This window comes from Diaporthe batatas (genome assembly GCF_019321695.1).
Source record: "Diaporthe batatas strain CRI 302-4 chromosome Unknown Contig00024, whole genome shotgun sequence".
Taxonomy (NCBI): Eukaryota; Fungi; Ascomycota; class Sordariomycetes; order Diaporthales; family Diaporthaceae; genus Diaporthe; species Diaporthe batatas.
In genome coordinates this window covers 60310-81158 of record NW_025408571.1, presented here as the reverse complement: position 1 = coordinate 81158, position 20849 = coordinate 60310, and the positions used below count along the sequence as shown (strand labels likewise).

The following is a 20849-nucleotide window of genomic DNA, read 5'->3' as shown; positions in this document are numbered from 1 at the left end:
CCGAGTTCCTGTACCTGAACTAACACATATCTTCACCATTACATTGAGTAGGGACCCGTATATAGACTGTTGTCCATAGGAGGGTGTCCCATAAGAGGGTGGGAGGGGGCCCACCGTGCCCAGGTGGCAGGACAGCAGACACCCGCGTAACTTAGAAAGCCCGTGATAAAAAGGGCCAATTCAAAACATCTAGCATCAGTAGCTCCAGCTTTGAAGTGAAAATTCCGATATCAAGAAATACAATGCAGCTTCCATCGTTTCATTGCATCGGGCAAATCATGTGTCAAGAAGAACCCTAGTCAGATGGCAGTCTTTTGATGGAAGTGTGAGACGCCATCGCTTATTAGCCGGACCTGTCAAAGTACATCTCAGACATAATACCAACCCCGGTGGTCACTGGTGAGTGAATAGAAAAAGTATTGTTTTAATGTGCATGATAAACCAACTGCATCTTGAGGCTTGCTCACTACTGCAGGCATATCACGACCCCTGACTCTAGCTCGCAACCTTATTTGATCCGTGGACCACCCCAGCGATAGCCGCAGCCGAGTTAGCCGAACTACTGCAGGAGTGACTGGCGGTTGGGTGTGCCGACGCCCTTGGCCCCGTATTACCGCTGGGCAGGCGTTTCCAGATATGCTTACCCACAGGCCTTGTGGATATCGAGTTTCAACGGACAAGGCAGGATGAACATGCAGTGGTTTCGATGCATTCCCCGCCGTCAGCAAAGTCCACCTGCAGGAGCTGCAGCACAGCCCGGCTCCACTTTAGCCTGAGGGCTGTGCTCAAAAATCCTTGACGTGTCAAGATGGGCCTCAAACTTTCTATCGCCTACAAGTATTACAACTTTCTCAACTAAACATCCATCCCTGACCGCTTCAATCAGATTCACACCCCTCTGACCCTTCGATTCTGCACATCATTCACACAGCTTCCACGGCACCCACCTCAACTCGCCAGCACAGCCAAAATGGTCGGACTGATCCCTAACACGCTCTTCTTGGTGGTCATCACCTCGACCCTCATCGCCGGCCTCCGACGCGGAAGCGGCCTCACCTTCCAGACAACCCAGATCCAGAACGCCACCGGCGCCAAGGTCGCCTCTATCTACCTGGCGGTCGGGGAGTGGGCATACGAGCGCCTCGTCGGCTTCGCGCGCGGCAGCAAGTACTTCAAGTACGACCCCAACGTCACGGTGGACGGCGTCAAGGACCAGGTCAACGAGTTCACGCAAGGCATCAAAGCAGCCGCGGACCATCTCACCAAGTCTGATTGATATGGCCTGAGATCGGCGGCGGCTTCAGAGACCGGTCCCGGGCCGCTGTGCGAGACTAGTGCGGCGTCTTTTGCTGGCGGGCAGTAGCAGGCTCGGGCCTGGATGACGAGGCACAGTGAGGGCTGCGAGCTACAGGAGTGAGCGCCTTGCATTCGTCTCAAAACAGCTCTTGATTGAGGATTCAGATATGATGCTGGATGAGCTTGTTACATGACATATACGAAAAGCTATGGGCAACTGTAGACAGGGATTACAGTTCTGGGGGGATTCTGCTGGTAAAACGGTGGAAGGCGACACATGCACTGCATACGTGGACAACCGGTCTGGGAGGCATAGACCTGTAGACGGGCTGCAATTCGACTACAGAATCAAACCTGGACATTCACGATAAACATCGTGATGTTGGGCTGCTGATTAGCTAGTCAACCAAGAACGGGGAAATTCTATCTGGTCGGAGTTTACATGACGGCTTCGTCTTTCGAAGCATGTGACAGTATGATATTCAAATACTAGATACCTAGGTACCAGTATGTACCTACCTAGGTATCCACTAGGGACTAATCCAAGTCTTTCCCCGGCCGGGGCCGGAGGTCTGCCCTACCATTACATGATGGACGGGCTGAAAGAGGGCATATGTCCAGCTGTAGCTGATGACTCCCATTTGTGTGTTGGTGAGGCTTCGAGGACTGTAGCTAAGCTGTGGTGTGTCGATACTAATAAGGCTTATTACTTCTTTTAGTTGTTTAGCAAATAATCCGCTAGTAGAAGTAACTGGAATAGAAGCTTAAATTCTTTACGGTTCTACCTACTAAGTTGTAATTTTAGTAGGATTTTAAAAGATTTATATATTAATTAAATTTTCTCTATCTAATATAGGAAGGCTACAACTACCCTTACCTTTGGAATGTAGTTACCTTAGGCAAGGGACTTGGTGATAAGCTAGTAATAGCGTGGCTGGTGGTGCAGGATACTAAATCAGACCAGCCTCAAGTAAAGTACTTTAGTACTTAAGCAGTCTGTGATCCAAAGATGCTGCGGGTGATTCAACTACCTCAAAGTGCCTACTTAGGACGTAGCTCCCCTTGAATGTTGATTCGAACTTGCCTTGTCACCAATTGAAAGCTGAACCTTGACCATTTCTTGGACTCTAGCTCCGAGACTTTGGGGCAAAACCTGTCGTACTTACCCTAGGGGAGGTAGGAATCTGGCGGTCCCCACCCTCCAGTCTGACTTAATCTGACAACAGCAGGAGAATCCATTCTTGGAACAACCTTCCAACAAGCCCAACTTTGACATTCAACACAACTTTGGATATCCTTCCAACCATAATCCCAGTTTCAACACTCATCGCCACCACCTACAATGAGCATCCGTTTTCTCATCCTCTCCGACACCCACGACTCGGCGTTTCCGGACCCGGGTTTACTACCGACCGTGGATATCGTAATTCACTGCGGCGACCTCACCATGATCGGCGGCCTGTCGAACTTCAGAAAAGCGCTTGAGGCGCTAGACAAATGTCCGGCCGAGCTGAAGCTTGTCATCCCAGGTAACCACGACGTGTCCCTTGACCCCGCATGGTGGGCCGGGAACCTGGACGAAGATGACGACCCGGCCGAGCCTCAGCGAGCAAAGGAGTTGTTTGCTAGTTTTGCCAGCAAGGGGGTGAAGTTACTGGAGGAGGGCACACACACAATATCATTGCGGGACGGACGCAGTTTGAATCTGTATGCGTCACCATATACTCCCGACTTCAACGGCTACGCCTTTGCCTACAGCGAGGAGGAGGACAGATTCAACACCGGAGCACACATCATCCCTCCGGATGCTGATATCGTCATCACCCATGGCCCACCGCTCGTGCCGGGCACCGATTATCGACTCGACCTGGGCAGGAATGGCGAACATTGCGGCTGCTCGAAACTATGGGCGGCTATTGAGCGCACACGGCCCAGACTACACTGTTTTGGGCACATCCACGAGGGCTATGGGTCACAAGTCGTACAATGGGAGGATCCAAATGGAATGAAAATCGGTGATGTCTCCGCCACAGAATCTGGTGCTGATGTTTCTTCATTGCCGCCACCCACACGAGGCACGACGCTGCTGTTGAACGCAGCGATTATGTCACATGGAGGCAACAAGAACAAGCCGTGGGTGGTCGATATCCCTATCCTCTGAGGAAGATGCCAACACGTGTACAAGACAATCTTGCGTTTACAAACAATGGCACCTACGACATATGGATGATGTTGTCCATTACGAGATATTAACAGTGGCACGACTCGTGATGTGTAAGCTGTATCAGATGCCACTCCTACAGCTCCGTTTGCAGCTTATGATGACTGCGTTTGTGTTTTAGAATCATCACCGTGTTGGCTCGGCGAGGATTTGTCCATGCCGAGCGCCGACTCGGCATCGGTGTTGAAGCCACTAGCAAAAACAGCCCCGCATCATCGGGAGCTTTACATCTATACACGCGGTTTAAATGAAGTATAAGTATTGGAATATCGCGATTGCTCCCTTTCAAGGATTCATATCAAGGGCCCATCATAACACACGTATGTGCTTTCTTGCCAAAGCCGTCAAGTACTTAAGTAATCTAAGACACCCAGAGCCAGTGCACCCTAAGGTCCACGGATCGCTTCACCACGTCTTCGCAACCCCAAATCAGCTCACCTGCCAGTTCAAATCCCTTGAACTTACCATCAACATGCCAGAGTCGCAAGCTGTAGGAAAGCTTCCGCCGGGATATTGCCTGGAGTCAGGCGTCCCCTCTATTGCCGAATATCGCGAACTCCGCAAGTTGTCGGGCCTCACTCCTGTCACTGAGGCACAAGCTGCTCCCGTGTCGTCCGGGAGCTGGTACGGCTGCCACATCACCTATCGCAAAACCGAGGATGAAAGACCCCGAGCTGTGGCGATGGGTCGAATTATTGGAGATGGCGGCTGGTATTTTCTCATCGCAGACATGGCTACGCTACCCGAGCACCAGAGGAAGGGACTTGGAAGCATTATCCTAACACATTTACTGGCTTACATCAAGGAGAACAGTCCGGACGATGGAATTCCCTACGTTAATGTGATGGCAGATCCACCTGGACGAAAGCTTTATGCGAACAACGGATTTGTTGCCAGTGAAACGTACGATGAGCTCGGGATGGTCTTGCTCATGCAGAAGTAGGCTTGAATCAAATCATCGCCCAGGGAAAGCTTGGGGTGTGTAAAACAAGATTTCGAAAAGGTTTATGATGTGACGGCACGGAGCGAACATCCGGATGCAAATCGTCGGCCCTGCTCAGGATGCATGTGACATCAATATGAGAGCCCTGGAGGCTAGTTACTTTAGTTTTCGATACTGTTGATGTGGGAGTCGATTAACATTGATGATTGCCTTATCTCTCGAGCCTCACCTCCTATCGCTAGATGCCTTAAACGAGACTTAGATTTTCTATGAACCCCGTAATATGTTATTGACATTCCGAGTACCTCACGTAATCGTGGCCGCCCCACAAGCTGCTGTGATTCCGGTATGCTAATACGAATCTTAGGCCTGGCACATAGGGCTCGTAGTTATTTGCACGACGTCAAGATTGAGTTCGACAGAATCCTCAAATATAACATAGTTTGCCTGCAAATTGATCTCAAACTTTTACATAGGTTGCATTTCTGGCAGTTGTTGTGCCATTTTCGACTCAGCACAGACATGCAATGAGAGACTAGCATTTTGGCGAGGCTTACCACCGCCAGCAATTATGCTACAGTGGTGCAGATGATGCAATCTGCATTCGGTGCCGCTCGGGAGGGGTGAAGCGTTTCGATTCGCAGGCTCTAACACTGTGAGGAGAACATGATTACAAATGCAGTGTTTCATCAGCAAACCTACAGCTGTATTTCATCAAGACCGTCTACTTCAATTATTGAGAACAGCTGTGTGCTCCGCACACCCCGAAATACTTCGCTTGCATCCGGAAGCACACTTCGAGGCCGCTATAGAAAGACCTCGGGAGACATTCTCGGGACCCACGCAAAATCCACAAACAGCACCAATCATGGCGTCCGAAGGAGCATCAATCAAGCTCTACACCAACCACGGGTGCCCATGTAAGTGAAACCATTCCTCATCCTGGGACGTGCCGTCCGCCGTTGTGGCCGTCATTCTGATCATGTCCCTCATGACACCCAGGGGCTCACCGCGCCCACATTGTCCTGGCGGAGCTCGGCATCCCCTTCGAGGAGGAGATCATCGACCTCGCCACTCCCCGTACTCCGGAGTACCTCAAGGTCAACCCGCGCGGCCTGGTCCCGTCCCTTTCCTACAACGGCGAGATCATCACCGAGTCCGCGGTCGTCGCGCAGTTTCTCGCCGACAAGTATCCGTCCCACCTCCTCCCGGCCTCGTCCGACCCCAATGGACCGTTGACCAGGGCCCGCATCAACTTCTTCGTCGATGCGTGGTTCAGCAAGGTCAACAGCTTCTGGTTCAAGGCCCTCTTTTCCAATACGGCGGATGAGTCCAACGAGAATGCGGAGGAGCTCGTCAAGGGCGTCGTCAAGGAGATTGAGCCCCTGTTGAAGGATGCAGGGCCCTTCTTTGGTGGGAGCAGCAAACTAACCCTCGCCGAGGCAAGTCAAAGTCCACGTCCGTTGTGTGGCGGAATTCAGGCTGACAATTCCCTAGGCTCTAACCGCGCCATTCGTTTTGCGCATCAAGACGTATGCCAAGGTGAGTGGGCACTTCCGTCACTGGTGACCATGTGTGAGGTGCTCTGCCTCAAGAGTTTTGCTAATGCATCGATAGCACGGCCTGCTTCCAGCCAGCCTGACAAAAGATCTGCAGGAGAAAACACCTAATTTCCACAAGTGGTCGGAGGCAGTGGTTGCCTCCCCGAGCGTGACGAAGATCTTTGATGTGGATGCGAACGTGGCCAGGACCAAGCAGAGAATTGAAAGGGCGAGAGCTTAAACTTGTTGGTGTCCAGACGGATTCACGACCGTGAATAGTAGAATATCGCAGACGAATCAAGTGGTGCAACCCACGGAGCAGTAATTTCCATAGGCCCTCGGCACTATATTCTGTTTCCGTAGCATGCCATTGCTTTCCAGATGAGTGCACTTCCTCACTTGGACCAATGTGAATAATCCATGCATTTCCGGGCACAGCGATTGATATGATATGAGTACGCCCAGTGCTGTAGTTTGAGCCAAGATAAGCAAATACGGACGATGGTCAATAACAACAGCATGCCTCATATCCGCTATTAGCAACATCTGGGCAACCAGTGTAGCGAGATTACCGTCGTTGTGTAAAGGAACTTTCATTCTTGGGCACAGGATATCTAGTTTCAAATCAAGAAATTGAGGAAAAGTGTCAAATGACGGGCGCTCGACAAAAGAAAGTAAGACACAAATAAACAATCTTGACGATACCATGGAGTAGTCCAATCTGGCCCGGGTAATATATGAAAGGCACCAGTCCTCCCTGACACAGGCACAGATTGCTTTGGCGGTCCAGAACAATCTGATGTGACACTGCCAACTCAAGATTGGCCAGGCATTGGAAAATAAAAGGGCTGTAAACCTCCTAGTGACGGCGGCCGCTGCGGTGCGAGTCCATGGAGTACTTCTCGTCCTTGGCCCGCCTCCGTCCAAAGCGAGAGGCACCCGTCCTGCGTCGTCTGTGCGCGGCAACGGTCTCATAGACCCAGTAGAACATGGCAAGGGCCATCAGCGCAAAGGCAGCCCAGCTGAGGGCCTCGAACTTGCTGCCGAGCTGGACCTCGAGGCCGACCTCGTCGCCGCCCCTCTTCTTGATCTCCTCCTGGGCCTTCTTCACGCCGACAGTCGTCAGCAGGCTGCCGACCAGCAGGAACAACATTGCCAGGGCGGCGATGAGGAAGTTTGCGAGAGGAATCTTCCGCCCTCCGGATGGGATGATGAACAGGGCTGCGGCGGCGGTCAGGATGGCGAGCCCGGAGAACGCGACGCCGAGGATGTACATGATGGCGAGGGCCTGGAACAGCTTGGGCAGGTCGTCCAGCTTGTCCTGGAGCTCATCTGTGATGCCCAGGTCGGATATGCTCAAGTTCAGGGGGCCGACAGAAAGCTCCTTGTCGAGCATCGCCGAGATGTTCATGTATGCTGTGCCATCAGTTAGCAACCGCTACTTCCCATGTGCAGGAAGTGACGAGCCGAGTTCACTTACAGAAATCCATGGGGGTGGTGCAGTTGGTCACGTTCTGCCCGGCGTTGCTGGCGGTGGCGTTAGGGGCGTAGCTGCCCTCGCACATGTTCATGACGTGCAGGCTGTAGAACTGCTCGATGCCGATCTCCTCGGCCAGCTTGTCGGCGATGTCGTTGCCGATGTCGTCCAGGATGCTGGCAGCCTCGCTCTGGAGGGACCCAGCAACGGCAGTGGCAGAGGCCTTGATGGAGCTGAACCAGTCGCCAATGCCGCCGCCGTCGTCGGTGGAGGTGGGGGTTGGGCTGGTTGTCGTTGATGAGGTGGAGGAGGCATCGTCGTCGTCGCCGAGCATGTTGGAGATGAAGTCGTGCCCGAGGGTGGATGTGTTGAAGACGACTATGTGATACTCTTCCAAGGTTCCCGGCTCCTTGCCTGCGAGCAGGGCCACCAGGGCGAGGGCGAAGGCCGCCATCGAGAAGATGAGCGGCAAGCCGACGGAGAACTTCATGGTGGCGAGGGCGCCAGAGGGCTGGTGGCTGCTATGATGCCTCTCTACGGCTGAGTTGGAGCAATATACGATGTGCAAGTGAAGGACAAGTTCACGTTGAACAAAGGATGGCGAGGAGAGAAACCCACGACATGAAGACCACGGGTAGTGCGAGACGACCGGAGCGGTGGATGGGATATATGTATACAGACCACAATATACACTTACAGGAGAGTGGCTTGAATCGTGGATCACTGGAGGCAGCCACGGCCATTCTTGGCTATAGATACTACCCTGCTACCTAGTACTGCCCTGAGTGCACGATGCCCAATGCTGTTGACCTACCCGGCTGCCAGCATACACAGACCTGAACGTGCCGACTCAAGCCAAGAGCTCGTAGCACAGGGTATTTTCCAAGGATGGGAGGGCCGACTCTGGCGTCACCGACATCTGGACGGGACCCTAGGGGTTCCATTCCAGCGGAAGATAGGCCCAGAAAGGGCGGGTCTTTGAACTAGGGGGGGGCCATGGGCGCCCAATTGGATTTGGGGCTGGCGGGATTGTTATTTTCGAATTGGCCGTGGTGTGCTGGCCCGGCTCATGGAGTGGTGTGTTGTCCATGGTATTACGTCGTCTGGTGAGATGTATCATGGTGGGCGGGAAAAGTTGGCCTCGCCTGGCAGGGAGCAAGTTTTACAGTGCTGCGCAGGCCTGGCTGCCTGGCAAGCCTGATGAATGAGAGCAAGCGAGTATCTAGTGTAGGATAATGAGCCCATGGATCTAGACGCGCTTGGTCTGCAGCCCTCATCCCCGTCATGGCAGGGCATAGCCAATGACGGTGGGGACATACCCTGCAGCAGTACGTCATGGCCAGGTACGATCCCACACCGCGGGAGAGGCAGGCTGGCAGGGAAGCAGATCTGTAGCCTCTGCAGAACGGCTTGGAATGTTCCCTGCCATTGCAAGACCTGGAACTGAGCTTGAATATTAGTTCGGTGAAGCTGCCCGACCCGCCAACTGCGTGATTGAGTTTGATCCTTAAGCTCAGGGTCCACGCGAAGAAAGTGAGGCCACCAGGTGTGCTACAGCCGGTTCTCAGCTAGGGCCGGTCACTAACCAGTCTGCCTTAAAACCTGCTGCAGGGTCTTGGTAGTCTTTTAAAATGGCTGCACACTAACTCACGAACACGGTGGATGTCATCAAGCAGGACAAATGAATGAAATTGCCGACGGATCGCTGACCGATGCACTGCCAGTGGTTCTGTTCTGAGCTTCAGATCACCTCAATGGCCAACTCCCCTAACCCTTGCAACGAGCAAGGTACCGAGGTACTTGTTTTAAGCTTTGTTGGGGAATGTGGGGAGCGTCACCGATAAGATAAGCCTGTGAAGGCCATTGATGGTCCGAGGGGAGGTGCCTGGCTCCCTCGACATAACCTCATCGCATTGTTTGACGACACATATCCTTTAATTGTTCCCACAGAGATGGGAAAAGCCTGTCCTTGTCAAAATGGGTGTCCAACCTGACCAGGGCGCCTACGAGAGCCATCCGCCCGGCCCTAGCAACAACAAGCGCAAGCGCAAGCACGAGCAGGTGGCTGTCCATGACACTGCTGCCTCTTCTACTGCACCTCGACATGGCGGCGATGGTGATGGCGACAGCAAGATGGCCTCACACGCACCCGTGGCCGATATCAAGAAGAAGGGAAAGAAGCCTGATGGTCCAAGCACTGCTGGGCCCCCCGCCGAGAAGCGCCTTCGAAGGTCTGTCTGCACCGCTCTTGTGCTCCTCACAGCGTCAACTCTCCTCCGTCTTCTTCTGACACGGTCATTTGGTGCTCAGATTCCGTCCCAAGGCTCCCTCATCCTTCCAAGCCGTTTACGAACGTGCGACCACCCAGAGATTCTTTCTGCTCTCGAGGTCCCGCCTCGGCAACCCCGACTGCCCCGAGGAGCTGTTCGAGCTGACCGGGTCCACCGGCAACATCTACCACGTCCACATCCAGAAGCAGCCCACCTGCGACTGTCCCCACGGCAAGGCCTCGAACCAGTGTAAACACATCGTCTGGTGTCTCAAGTCTATCCTCCGTGCGCCCCAGGCCCACGTCTACCAGCTCGCCCTGCTCAGCAGCGAGCTCCGCGACATCTTCGCCAGTGCGCCCGCTCCCGCCAATGAGCCCGGTGCCAGCCCTGACAAGGACAAGAACCGCAAACCGGTCGACGGCGACTGCCCCATCTGTTTCGAGGAGATGCGGGCTGGAGATGCCGGCGAGCCCCTGGTCTGGTGCAAGGCCGCCTGTGGCCAGAACATTGTCAGTGCCTGATGCTCCCTCCGTCCAATCTTATTACCTGGCATATGCGAATCCTAGTTTACTGATACACGAATCTGCAGCACCGTGAGTGCTTCGAGATGTGGGCGTCCACGAAGAAAAACAGCGGTGGCACCGGCAAGGTCCCCTGCCCGTATTGCCGATCTGCTTGGGAGGGCGACTTTGACATGATCAACAAGATCAACACTTCCGGAAAGCCCAACTCAGAGGGCTACGTCAACGTCGCTGACCAGCTTGGAATCAGTACTGAGCGGGACTACAGCACATACTCGACCTGGTGGTCCGGACACCCGAGTTATCGCGGTCGGCGACGGCGCGAATACTGACCCCGACGGGGCTCGGGCTCGAACCTCTTGAGGGTACCCAGAAAATCTGGTCAGGCTTGACATGCCCATTGTCGCATGCTCGACGAACCAGCCATTCTTGCATGAACCGAGGAGGACACTTGCTGCACTTGTACGGCCAGCCACGGGAAATTCCGCCGAGTTGGGTGGGAATCTGCCTTTCTTCCGTTTGTTTTCTGAACTTTTATTCTAGTCATCGATACCCACCTGCTGCTTCATGCTTCATTGGCTGAAGACGACAGTGCACAATCTACACGGAATCATTTGCTTTTCACTGAGAGGTTCATCGAGTAAGGTTAACAAATGCATTGATAAGAGATATGTGTACAGCCCTCTCTCTTCACAATTCCCCAAACTCCGCGCCTGTCAAAGGAAAGAATCAGTCTAGCTGGGTGGCCAGGTTGTCGCAGAGTCATGCATCACCAATGTGATCATGCCAGCATCACCACCAATTGCCCTCTTTAAGGAAACCCCTCCCGCACCTACGGGCTATTGTCCCTCACATCAGCCACCGCTCACAGGTAGGAGCGCTTCTTGAGCTTCTGGAGCTCCTTCTCCCTGGCGGCAACGTATCTGGCAAAGTTGCGCCTCGCCTCGGCAGCCCGGGCAGCAGCCGGCGCGGGGGCAGCGGCCGCACCGCCAGCGGGAGCGGTGGCGTTGCCACCAGCCTGGACCATCTGGAATGGCACGACACCGCCGAAGGGACCGGCGTTGGCGTCGTTCATGCACCGCATGAGGCAGACATTGTCCTGTCCCGCAACACTGCCTGTGCATGTCGTGCCGGCAGGGACGGCGGCAGTCAGGGCCTGCTCGGATGTCTGGGTGTCACGGCTACGAGAGTTCTCTCCCGGAGGCATGTCAGTCACCCGGGCAGTGGTCCATTCCTGAGAGACACCAATATCAGCCTTCTGTTCACGGCACACTGTCCTCAAGGAAAAAGGTCATAACATACCTGAGCGGTAGCGTCATTGTTGATGGCACAGCTGTAGGGGCCGCCGCCGTCGCCGTTGACCTGGTGCAGGACCATCTGGACCTCGCCACCCGGGGTGACCTGAGGCAGGGACTCGCCCGTCTCGCCCATGATGGCGGTGGTTCCGGCCTCGATGTCGTTGTCGCCACCGGCGAGGGTCTCGCCCACGGTGTCGGCGGCCGCGCCCTTGAACCGGGTCGAGTCCATCTGGAAGGGGTTGCGGCGGGTTCCGTCACGGGGCGTGGCGCTGTCGATGCCCAGAGCCATGCCTTGGCCACCTGCATCACCAGTCGCCCTGACGATGGCGGCGTGGCCGGCCACGAGTGGGGAGAGCAGGGAGACGAGGACGGCGGCGGTGAGAGTCTTGGAAGGCATGATGACGGCTTTTTGCTGGCTCTTGTGTATCGACGGTGGTATATATGGGATGGTGAATTTAAGTAATTAGAAAAGCTGCTGACTGAAGGACACGCGGCGAAGAGAATTAACAAGGCAGGTCCGGCTGCTGGGTTCTGGTGCTGATGCTGATGCTGAAAGACTGAAGATGCTCCTGATGATGGCTTCAAACTAATCATGAGGCCGGTGTGGGAATGCACACAGTTTTATATCCGCCGTGGCTGGCAGCATCACGATAGCTGACGCGAGGTGAACAACGGCCTCCCGTACGGCCTCACTGCGGTCCTCACATCTTCTCGTTGCCCAGTCAAACCAGTGTGAAGGGCCCTAAATTGATCAGATTGATGCCTTCGTCGCTGTATCACACGGGTCGAGCACACAAAACCCCGCAGATGCCGGTGTTGAAGATTAGATGCCAACAAAGCCCAAGCCACAGAACCCCCTATACAAGCTCTCCTACCCGGCCCCTGGGCAGCCCCGAACACTCCAAGCCGGATCTCCTGATGATCAACGGCAAGGCTCCAAACATCACAATCTTGGCTCGAGCCGCAGGTGATCACACGCGGCCCAGCAAGGCCGAGCAAGGCTTAGCCCAGCCACCCTGTCCGCTTAGGCTCCTGTGGTCTATTCTGTGCGCAGTCCATCCACCCTGAAGCGATTCTAGCAGTCTTGGTGCAGGAGGGACTCCTCCGGGCAGGCCCACTGCTGTTCTCAAGCCAAATACGCGCACGCACCCGATTGCCATGGCGCGGTTGACCACAAAGGCACTCGGGCGCACGCCAAAGGGGGTTCGTTATGGCGGAGAGGAACCGGGAGCCAAGCACCTTAGCTCCCAGGGCCAAGAGGAAGATCAAGCAGCCTTATATGCCCTCCGCCGCACCGTCCGAGCGCCGGTTCCATCCACCTTGCACCTATATCTCGTCTAGCCTGGGGATCGCCCAAACAATGTTCGTGAATCACTGTTTCTCTTGATCTCCCCCGCGAGCGAATCGCATGTTCTCTGGAGCTGGGGCTAGTTCCAGTCTGTGCCCCCCTCCCCCTTACTGCCTTGGGGGGCTCTCTGCTCCCGCACGCCTGACACAAACGCACTGCCGCCCCACCACTCCCGGGCTGGCGGGCTTGGCTGAGACTGTTGAGCCTCATGACTGGAACCGCCATTGCATATATCGCGGCATCGTCTGGAAAATTGGTTCAAACTCATCTCATCATTTCTGGTCTCGAGTTGCTGCCTCAGTGCCGGTGGTGCGCTGCAACGGCGACCGATGGAGATGACAGGTGCCACTGCACTGCGTCTGGTGATCTGACTGTGGCTGAGCATGCCTCCTTTTTTTCGTGACGAACTCCCTCCCGGTGCTAGTGCTGAAATGTAGTCCGGGGAAAGGGGATGGGGCGAAGAATACTTGCTCTCGTGTTAGTCGTCAACTCTAGATAGCGTGCGTGTGTTACGCCTCATGCATTCGTGCCCAGGTGGGAATGCTCTTTCAGGCGGATAAATGCCTTTGAGTTTCCGATATTCGAAGTTGCACACTCGATCAGTCTACACAGATAAAATGGCAGGACGTGCATGCAACTAGTGATTTAGGAGGGGGGGCTTGAGCGTTTACCATTGTATGAAGGCGTCGCGTATGCCTTCGAACATACACAGAATGGAAGCGAAACCAGTAAGGAAGGGGGCACCTGGGGCTAGGGATCCAGATGTCATCGTCATCATGATATCCGACCCAGGGCGCCGCCGAGACCATGCCCATACTATTCGATGAATGTTACTTGGGCCTGCTTATTACTTATGAGCGAGAGTCTGCATGGGATCAAGCCGCCGTGTCTTGATCTCTTCTCTCGGAGGGATTTTGGCCAGCCGTCTCAAGCAAGTCTTGTCTATCTTATACATGGCTCGAACTCTGCCCATTGTCGAGTATCTCACCTCTTGGAGATGAATTATGCCGTTTCTATCATATCTCATACTTCATGAGATTCCTATTGATTGTCTACATCTGCCTGTGAAGACTGCTACTTGACTTGTCAGACCACACACACGACAACCGATAACATCACGCGACAAGCTCGAGCCGCACTGAGTCATATGCCCCAGATGAAACATCTAATCAGAGTGGAGACTGACATGCTGTTTCTGACGACCAAGGCGTAGGAGGAGGTACGGCGGTGGGACACCGAGAACCATTTTCCCATGTAAGTTATCGAAATATGACTCAGACAAGGTTCACTTGTTCGCACACGCTGATGAGACACCGCAGGGACTGATACGATCCAGTTGCTGAATCTGAAAACTTGTGCGATTAGGGTGGTTTCGTTTTCAATCCCCATACATGTAAAATGTACGTGGCGCCTTCATACAGTGGTAAACGCTCAAGACCCAGCGTCTGAAGAAATACAGTGCCAATAACAGTGGAAAGAGAATACCGTACGTCTGTGGGCACGTGGCTGAGCCTCGTACCGCACAGACAAGGCTGGAAGGCTGCGATTAATTTCTTGAATTCTCTATGCAATGCAATTCTTTTGCGGCCGCTTGTATTCCTAAGCAGGCCTTGCCCAATGTCCTGTGTGCCTATGGTTCCCCAAGACGCCTGTTTTAATTCCATGAATCGTATGGCCCTTGCCAAGCAGATGACCCACTGCCTCGAACGCCTGGCCCTTGCTTCCCAATAAAAGATATACCGATCAACATGCCACCAGAGTCTACTGCCACATGGGCCGTTGCGAGTGCCCGCCCCTCGATGACATGACCAGCATCTCGAAGCCCTCTACCCTATTCCTCAGGGCCGAGTTCTCCTTGGCCAGCGACCGGTTCTTCCTCTCCAGGTGGGCAATGTACTCGGTGGCCTTGCTCAGGATCGTGGCCTTGTTGAGCTTGTGTGCGGGCGTCACCCCGCCGAGGTCGTCCTCCATGTCCAGGCCCGCCTCGGCCTTGATCTCGTCCATGATGTTGCCCGAGTTGTTGACGTCGTCGTCTGCGTGCTCCAGCCTGTGGACCATCACCCGCAGGGCCGGGACGCTATCCCGCAGAGCGGCGATCTTGTCGTTCAGGTTTGTCCTGTACCGCTTCTCGATCATGTTGTGTGCTGTCTTCTTGGGGCCGAGGGCAGGCTTGGAGGCTGTGGTCGTGGCGGGGGACTCTTCCTTTGTGGACGGCGCGGTGTGGCGGCGCTGGGGTGGTGGTGGAGAGCAGGATGAGCGGGGTGAGGATGGCGAGGAGGCATCGTCGTCTGACGAGGACTTCCTCTTGAGGTTTGCGCGAGCCGGGTATCGCCTCTGCTGGTTGGCTTGTGTTGGCTCTGGGGGGGTGGGGAGGCCTGTGGCTGGGGCCTGGGCAGACATCGATGGTTGTTGGCGTGATGGCATGTCGAGGTTCATCTGGGGCGACTGGAACAAGGGCCTTGTGTCGTTGACACCCTCACTGCCGAACTGCACAACGTCGTCCAGGCCGGGGTTGGATGCGTCCATGGGGTTCAGGCTCGGGCTCATGACAGGGATCGATGCCAGGTCGGGGCTGTCAAGGAGCTCGTTTTTGAGGAAGAAGTCGGAGTCGGGGGACTGCTCGAGCTTGTCCCAGGAGGTCCACTCGTCACCGGTGGTGAAGGAGGAGGCGAAGCCAGGGAAGATGGGGGAGAGGGGTGATGCTGATCCCGGAGACGGCGCCGAGTCGGTGGTGAGATCGGCGGCACTCCAGTCCTCTATCGAGTTGTAGAGGGAGAGGTTGTTGAAGTTTGATTGAGTGTTCTATGTAGGGGGAGGCAAGATGTTAGAGAGTCTGGCCATACCAAAGTCACGGAATTACTACAAGGGTGAGACGAGGGCAACGAGGGCGGGGGAAACATGATATAGCAGAGGGGTGTTGGTGTTCTAACAAGGACAGGAGTGATGGCTTGACAGGCCCGAGTGGGTCTGCGGGTCCGAAACAGTAACACAAGATGGTGCTCGAACGGCCCGCTGATGCCAGCAACAGCAGACCATGAGGGAACAATTCAAGCGAGCAATAGGCTCGATGGGGGAGGGGTAGGGCCAAAGAGAGCAGGGTGGACCATGAGGGTCCGGGCTTGGGAGCCAAAACTGACCTGTTGTCGTTTGATGGTGGAAGGCTGGGGTTGAGGGTAGGTGCCGAACAGCAAGGATTGTTGGGTGACACCTTCTAGGTCTGATATATCGAAATTATCCATTTGATTGGCTGATCCTGGGGAGTGAATACGCCCAGGTGGTGATGCGAGTCCGCTAGATATTGCTATGTACTGGTTTCCGCTCTGGGTGGGAGGCTTCTGGAGACTTCTGCTGGTTGCTCAAGCCGCGGGGGATGGGTTGAACAAGGGTGGAGTGCGTCGATGTCGATGTCGGGTGGTTTGTGTTGTGTGTAGGATGTTGGGTGATCGATGGCGACTGCAACTGATTTCCGGGGAGACCAAAAAAGGCGTGATGTTGACCCGGGTGGTATTTGCTTTGTGAGATGGCGATCTATTCTGATGTACTTGTGGGTGGGATGATGAGGCTCCAAAAGCGTGAGTGCACATAACCACGAGCAGAAGCATCCCAATAGATATACCCGACCTGGCATCGCGGATTTCCTCCCGCATGGGCATCTCGCCTCGGGCTCTCTCGGCGGGAATGGGAGCAAAAACTGCCACGGGCTTGGGCATGCTCGTCTGTACGAGTATGCGCCGTTGGATGGACAGGGGTCGCGGGCTGGATCTGCTGTGCGACATGTGGAGCAGTGAACTTTCGATTTTCGGACCGGCATCATACGAGCGGAAATCATGGGGATGACTGGCCACACGCCCCGGTTCGCGGCCGAGCGCGGAGCCAGCCCTGCCAGCAGCCAGCCCAGCCAAGCCCAAGATGCCCAGAGGGTGAAGTGAGTGACTGGGCTCTTGACTGCAGCCTTTTCCCCAGCCGTCTGATCCGGTACCATCTTGCTCGTCGTACGGGGCTTCCGGGTCCCCGGGCGCGAACATGACTGGAGGATTCGCCTCTGTTGGCGAACAATCATGGGTTGGCGCCAGAGGCTGGGCTGTTCTATCACGTCGGCCCTCAGCGGGCCCCATGCCGTGTTAAGGAGTACATCTGCACGAAGAAATGACCTCTCACTCCGTGGTATCAACTTGGGAAGGTTGTCCCGCCGCCCTCGCCCCGGGTCTTGTCGTGAGCAGGCACCCAACTCTAACAGGACATCTGCTGTGGCGACTTCCGGCCCTACAAAGCGCGTGTCACTGCTTGATCGTCAGCCCAGACAGCGGCTGGCCCCGTCGAGTCGCATTGGGAGCAGTCGCTAAGGGCCACGCTGCCCTGGCTGCAGCTGCCAGGTGGAGTTTATTCCCGGATTGGCACGGGCTGGGATGCCTGCGAGGTCTCCACTCAAAAGCCTGGCTATCACCCTTTTGTCCGTCTCATGTAGCTGAATGAATCGGCGCTGCATTGCTGAGGGACCTCATTGAACGTCGTCACAATCCAAAAGCAAGGACGGCATTGACCAAGGCACGACGACACTGGCGACATGGGATAGACCTGCACCCTCGCTGCAGCAATTTACTCGCTTGACACATCTACCTTGCACGACTCCATCACGAATCAAGCCCTCAGTAATCGCGAGCGCGATGCTTCGATCCCACCCGAAGACTCCCGGCCCGGTCGAGAAATCAGGAGAGTGAGGTGCTGAGGTGCCCGGCAGCGGGCGACGATGGCCAGCCAGGGTGGCTTGGGTGGCTCATGGGGCCAGGCAAAAATGGTGGTGCCCTGCAGTTTTTTCCCCCTTGGCCTCGAGGACCGGAAATCCTTCGCAGTCGCGCCAATACCCGTGTGTCAGTCAACCAGTATCGACGAATTCCCATTCTGCAGGCCACAGCCGAGGTTTAGGTTTTTCTCGTTGAGACCTGCGGCGTGCAGCGGCACATGTGAGATATCAATGGTCGGGGCTGCCCTACTACTCATGGCGATCCCGGGTGAACGGAGAGTCTCTTTCAGCCCGGCTCCACATCCTTGCCTGTGCGCCGGCCGCCGAGCTGTCTGGAATCTCTGCATGTTGGAAACGGCGTTCCAGAACCCCATCTCTGCAGCAGCATCTGCACGAGACGAGCAGACTGGGCCATTCGATTCCATCTGCGAGGCTGTCTCCAATTAATCCATCCCCGGAGTCTGTACGGGGGGACTCGTCGGCGCGAGATGGACAGGACCCGTTACGAAAGGGGCGCCCGGGCGACGGCCGGCTGAGGGCCAAGACATGGATTAGATCAGCTCGGTTCACCCAACACGCTACTCTGCTGCATGTGCTCAGAAAAGTGGCGTGATTTCTGCAAGTGGGGTGAAACCAAACACCTAACTGACCACCGGGGCTTTTTTATGACTGCTGCGCGGAAGCTCCCCTTAGAAACAATATTCCGCAACCCGCATCTTGGTTTATTATGTAAACAGTAATCTCTTATGACTGATTTCAACAAGCTTGGCTAGGTCAATATTGAAAGGGGCGGCTATTCTGCTCAAAAGTGAGAATACTAACACGCATGAGGGGTCCCTAGAGGTATAATCACAGACTCGAGCCTTCAGGTCTGGACATGGTGAAAGGGAAGATGCATCTTTAGAAATCCTAGGAACTCGAAATTGTTGCACCTCTAAGGAAAAGGACGCTCGGGGAGGTGACAGGGAACAGCTTTCATACCCGCTGGCTGCCCGGGTGTCGGTGCTGTCAAGCATAAGAACTGGGACTGGCTTACTAACCAGAGTCATCTGTAAACCCACTCTTGCCAGAGTTGTAAACTCATGAACACGACGCTGTACATATGAGCATTATCCCTGTATCAAGGCTGCATAATAGATCCGACGCGTACGGAATATGAAGTTATCAAGAGCGAGACTTCGGGAGTAGTTGAAATCGCAGTATCATGTCCTGGCAGCGTCTTTAAAGCAGGTGAGTCAAAACTGCATACCCAGGTACAATTCGAGTTGAGCTCCGAGTCACATTAATCACCAAATCACGATCACACCCCGTAAGGCAGTATCATCACTAGCATATGCAGATTCACCAAAGCATCAGGATTGACGGGCGTTTCAATACACAAAACAAGACCATAGATATGAGGGTGACCGACCGAGTGCCCAGGTGATGAAAAGAAAATATATGCTAAATAGACATTTTCTCAAAAACACATTTCGTCCTTGCCTTAAGTACAAGAGCGTGGTTTGTGCTGTCCCGGCCTGCGCGTACGGCAGGGTAGTCTCGCAAATAGAATTCTCACTATCTATTCAAGGCCATGCCGTATCCCGTTAATACAGTAGTACAGCCTGATCGACTGTTGTATCGCCCCATTTTCAAGCGAGGCTGTGAAATGACTGTTCGCGAGTCTAAGTTGGTGGTTTCGCTGCTATTCCGTATACGTCCGAGGACATACATGGCGCCTTCATGTGGTTTCATTTTTAATCCCCATACATATAAAATGTACGTGGCGCCTTCATACGGTGGTAAGCACTCAAGACCAAGGGCTTGACAAGAACATGATGTCGATAACTATGGTCATAATACGAGAGGTGCTGTTCACGAGTCTAAAAATTGGTAAAATGCAGACTATAAGGCTAGCAAGAATTTAAAAATGTATTCAAGTCAAAGTAGGTCATCCGAGAGCCGGTCTCCGACGTGTCGCACTTGTGGGACCGAATTCATGATATTCCTCCTGGAGTACTTTGCCCTGTAGCATTCGCTCGTGATAGTAAATACCGAAAAGTGAGTTTCTTTCTTAGGGGTGCTTTATGTTACGGTACTATAACGAAGGCCAGCAACACGTAGTATAGGGTTGTAAATTTATTCCTTAGTTTTTTAGTTTAATTAAGTTAGTCTTTAATTTATTAGTCTTTAATTAGATTATAATTAAAATAAATTAGTTTTTAATTACTTAATTATATTAAGTAATTAAAACTAAAAGATTAAAATTAAACTAAAAAAAAACTAAAAGATTAAGAAAAAAATAGGGCTTTTTTATAATAGATAGGTTTTTTTTTAAATTTAGTAATTTATAAATTTTAATAGAAATTAAATTTAAATCTATAATTTATATAATTATAAAAATTATTTATAAAATTTATAAAAAGATTTATTTAATTATATTATATATATTAACTAATTAATAATTATATATATTTTTAACCTTTATAAATAATATTAAAAATAACTTATAACCTATCTAAACTTATACCCCCTTTCCCCTTTACCTTTAACTTAACTATTTATATTAACTACTTTATAATTAAATTAATATAAATTTAAAAATATAATAAAAATATATTTAAATACTTTTATTTTATATTTTATTAATAAAATTATTAAAAATATATTAAATAATATAAAAGTTATATTCTTAAATAATATATAATAATTCTAATAATATATTAAAATTATTACTTTTAAAAACTTAAAAACTTTTAAATTCCTATATATATATAAAAATACTTTATAAATATATATTATATTTAAAAATAAAATTTATTCTTTAAGTAATAATTTAAATAAAATATTTTAATAAATTAAATTAATATAATATATTTTAAATAAAAGAATAAATTATAAATATTTAAAATTAAATATAATAAAATAATATTTATATATAAAAATATATTTTAAAGTTAATAAAAATATTTTTAAATTTATATAAAATATTTTAATATTTAATACTTTAAAATATTTTATTTTTAATTTTAACTATTTAATTTAAATCTTTAACTATTTAATTTAAGTCTTTAACTATTTAATTTAAACCTCTAACTACTTAATTTAAACCCTTAATTATTTAATTTAAACCCTTAATTATTTAATTTAAGCTTTAATATTTTAAATTAAAATTTTAATTATTTAAATTTAACTTTTAATTATTTAATAAAAT

At 52.1% G+C, this 20849-nt stretch overlaps 7 protein-coding genes across 7 annotated transcripts; 5 read left to right on the top strand and 2 right to left on the bottom strand.

Annotated features, from left to right (window-relative positions):
* The first annotated feature begins 820 nt into the window (after nt 1-820).
* Nucleotides 821-2026, top strand: KVR01_013177 (uncharacterized protein). The gene has a single exon (XM_044792244.1). It carries the CDS (start codon nt 971-973, stop codon nt 1274-1276), a length of 306 nt encoding a protein of 101 aa, XP_044637822.1. The 5' UTR covers nt 821-970; the 3' UTR covers nt 1277-2026.
* A 612-nt stretch (nt 2027-2638) lies between these two features.
* On the top strand, nt 2639-3457 carry KVR01_013195 (uncharacterized protein; the record flags this gene model as incomplete). The annotated part of the gene is made up of 1 exon (XM_044792357.1): nt 2639-3457. One exon carries the CDS (start codon nt 2639-2641, stop codon nt 3455-3457), a length of 819 nt encoding a protein of 272 aa, XP_044637840.1.
* A 307-nt stretch (nt 3458-3764) lies between these two features.
* On the top strand, nt 3765-4460 carry KVR01_013234 (uncharacterized protein; the record flags this gene model as incomplete). Its single annotated transcript, XM_044783697.1, has 1 exon — nt 3765-4460. The coding sequence occupies one exon, from the start codon at nt 3765-3767 to the stop codon at nt 4458-4460; it is 696 nt and encodes a 231-aa protein (XP_044637879.1).
* Nucleotides 4461-5144: 684 nt separating this feature from the next.
* KVR01_013205 (uncharacterized protein) lies at nt 5145-8709 on the bottom strand. The gene is made up of 2 exons (XM_044789149.1): nt 7482-8709; nt 5145-7417 (listed from the first exon to the last, which is right to left on the bottom strand). Exons 1-2 carry the CDS (start codon nt 7966-7968, stop codon nt 6861-6863), a joined length of 1044 nt encoding a protein of 347 aa, XP_044637850.1. The 5' UTR covers nt 7969-8709; the 3' UTR covers nt 5145-6860.
* KVR01_013187 (uncharacterized protein) lies at nt 5329-6242 on the top strand (the record flags this gene model as incomplete). Its single annotated transcript, XM_044784764.1, has 4 exons — nt 5329-5380; nt 5463-5902; nt 5958-6002; nt 6078-6242. The coding sequence occupies 4 exons, from the start codon at nt 5329-5331 to the stop codon at nt 6240-6242; spliced, it is 702 nt and encodes a 233-aa protein (XP_044637832.1).
* A 284-nt stretch (nt 8710-8993) lies between the features above and the next one.
* KVR01_013160 (uncharacterized protein) lies at nt 8994-12292 on the top strand. Its single transcript, XM_044790248.1, has 3 exons — nt 8994-9709; nt 9789-10257; nt 10338-12292. Exons 1-3 carry the CDS (start codon nt 9456-9458, stop codon nt 10599-10601), a joined length of 987 nt encoding a protein of 328 aa, XP_044637805.1. The 5' UTR covers nt 8994-9455; the 3' UTR covers nt 10602-12292.
* A 1632-nt stretch (nt 12293-13924) lies between these two features.
* On the bottom strand, nt 13925-16816 carry KVR01_013225 (uncharacterized protein). Its single transcript, XM_044789822.1, has 2 exons — nt 16053-16816; nt 13925-15717 (listed from the first exon to the last, which is right to left on the bottom strand). Exons 1-2 carry the CDS (start codon nt 16152-16154, stop codon nt 14677-14679), a joined length of 1143 nt encoding a protein of 380 aa, XP_044637870.1. The 5' UTR covers nt 16155-16816; the 3' UTR covers nt 13925-14676.
* Nucleotides 16817-20849: the final 4033 nt, after the last annotated feature.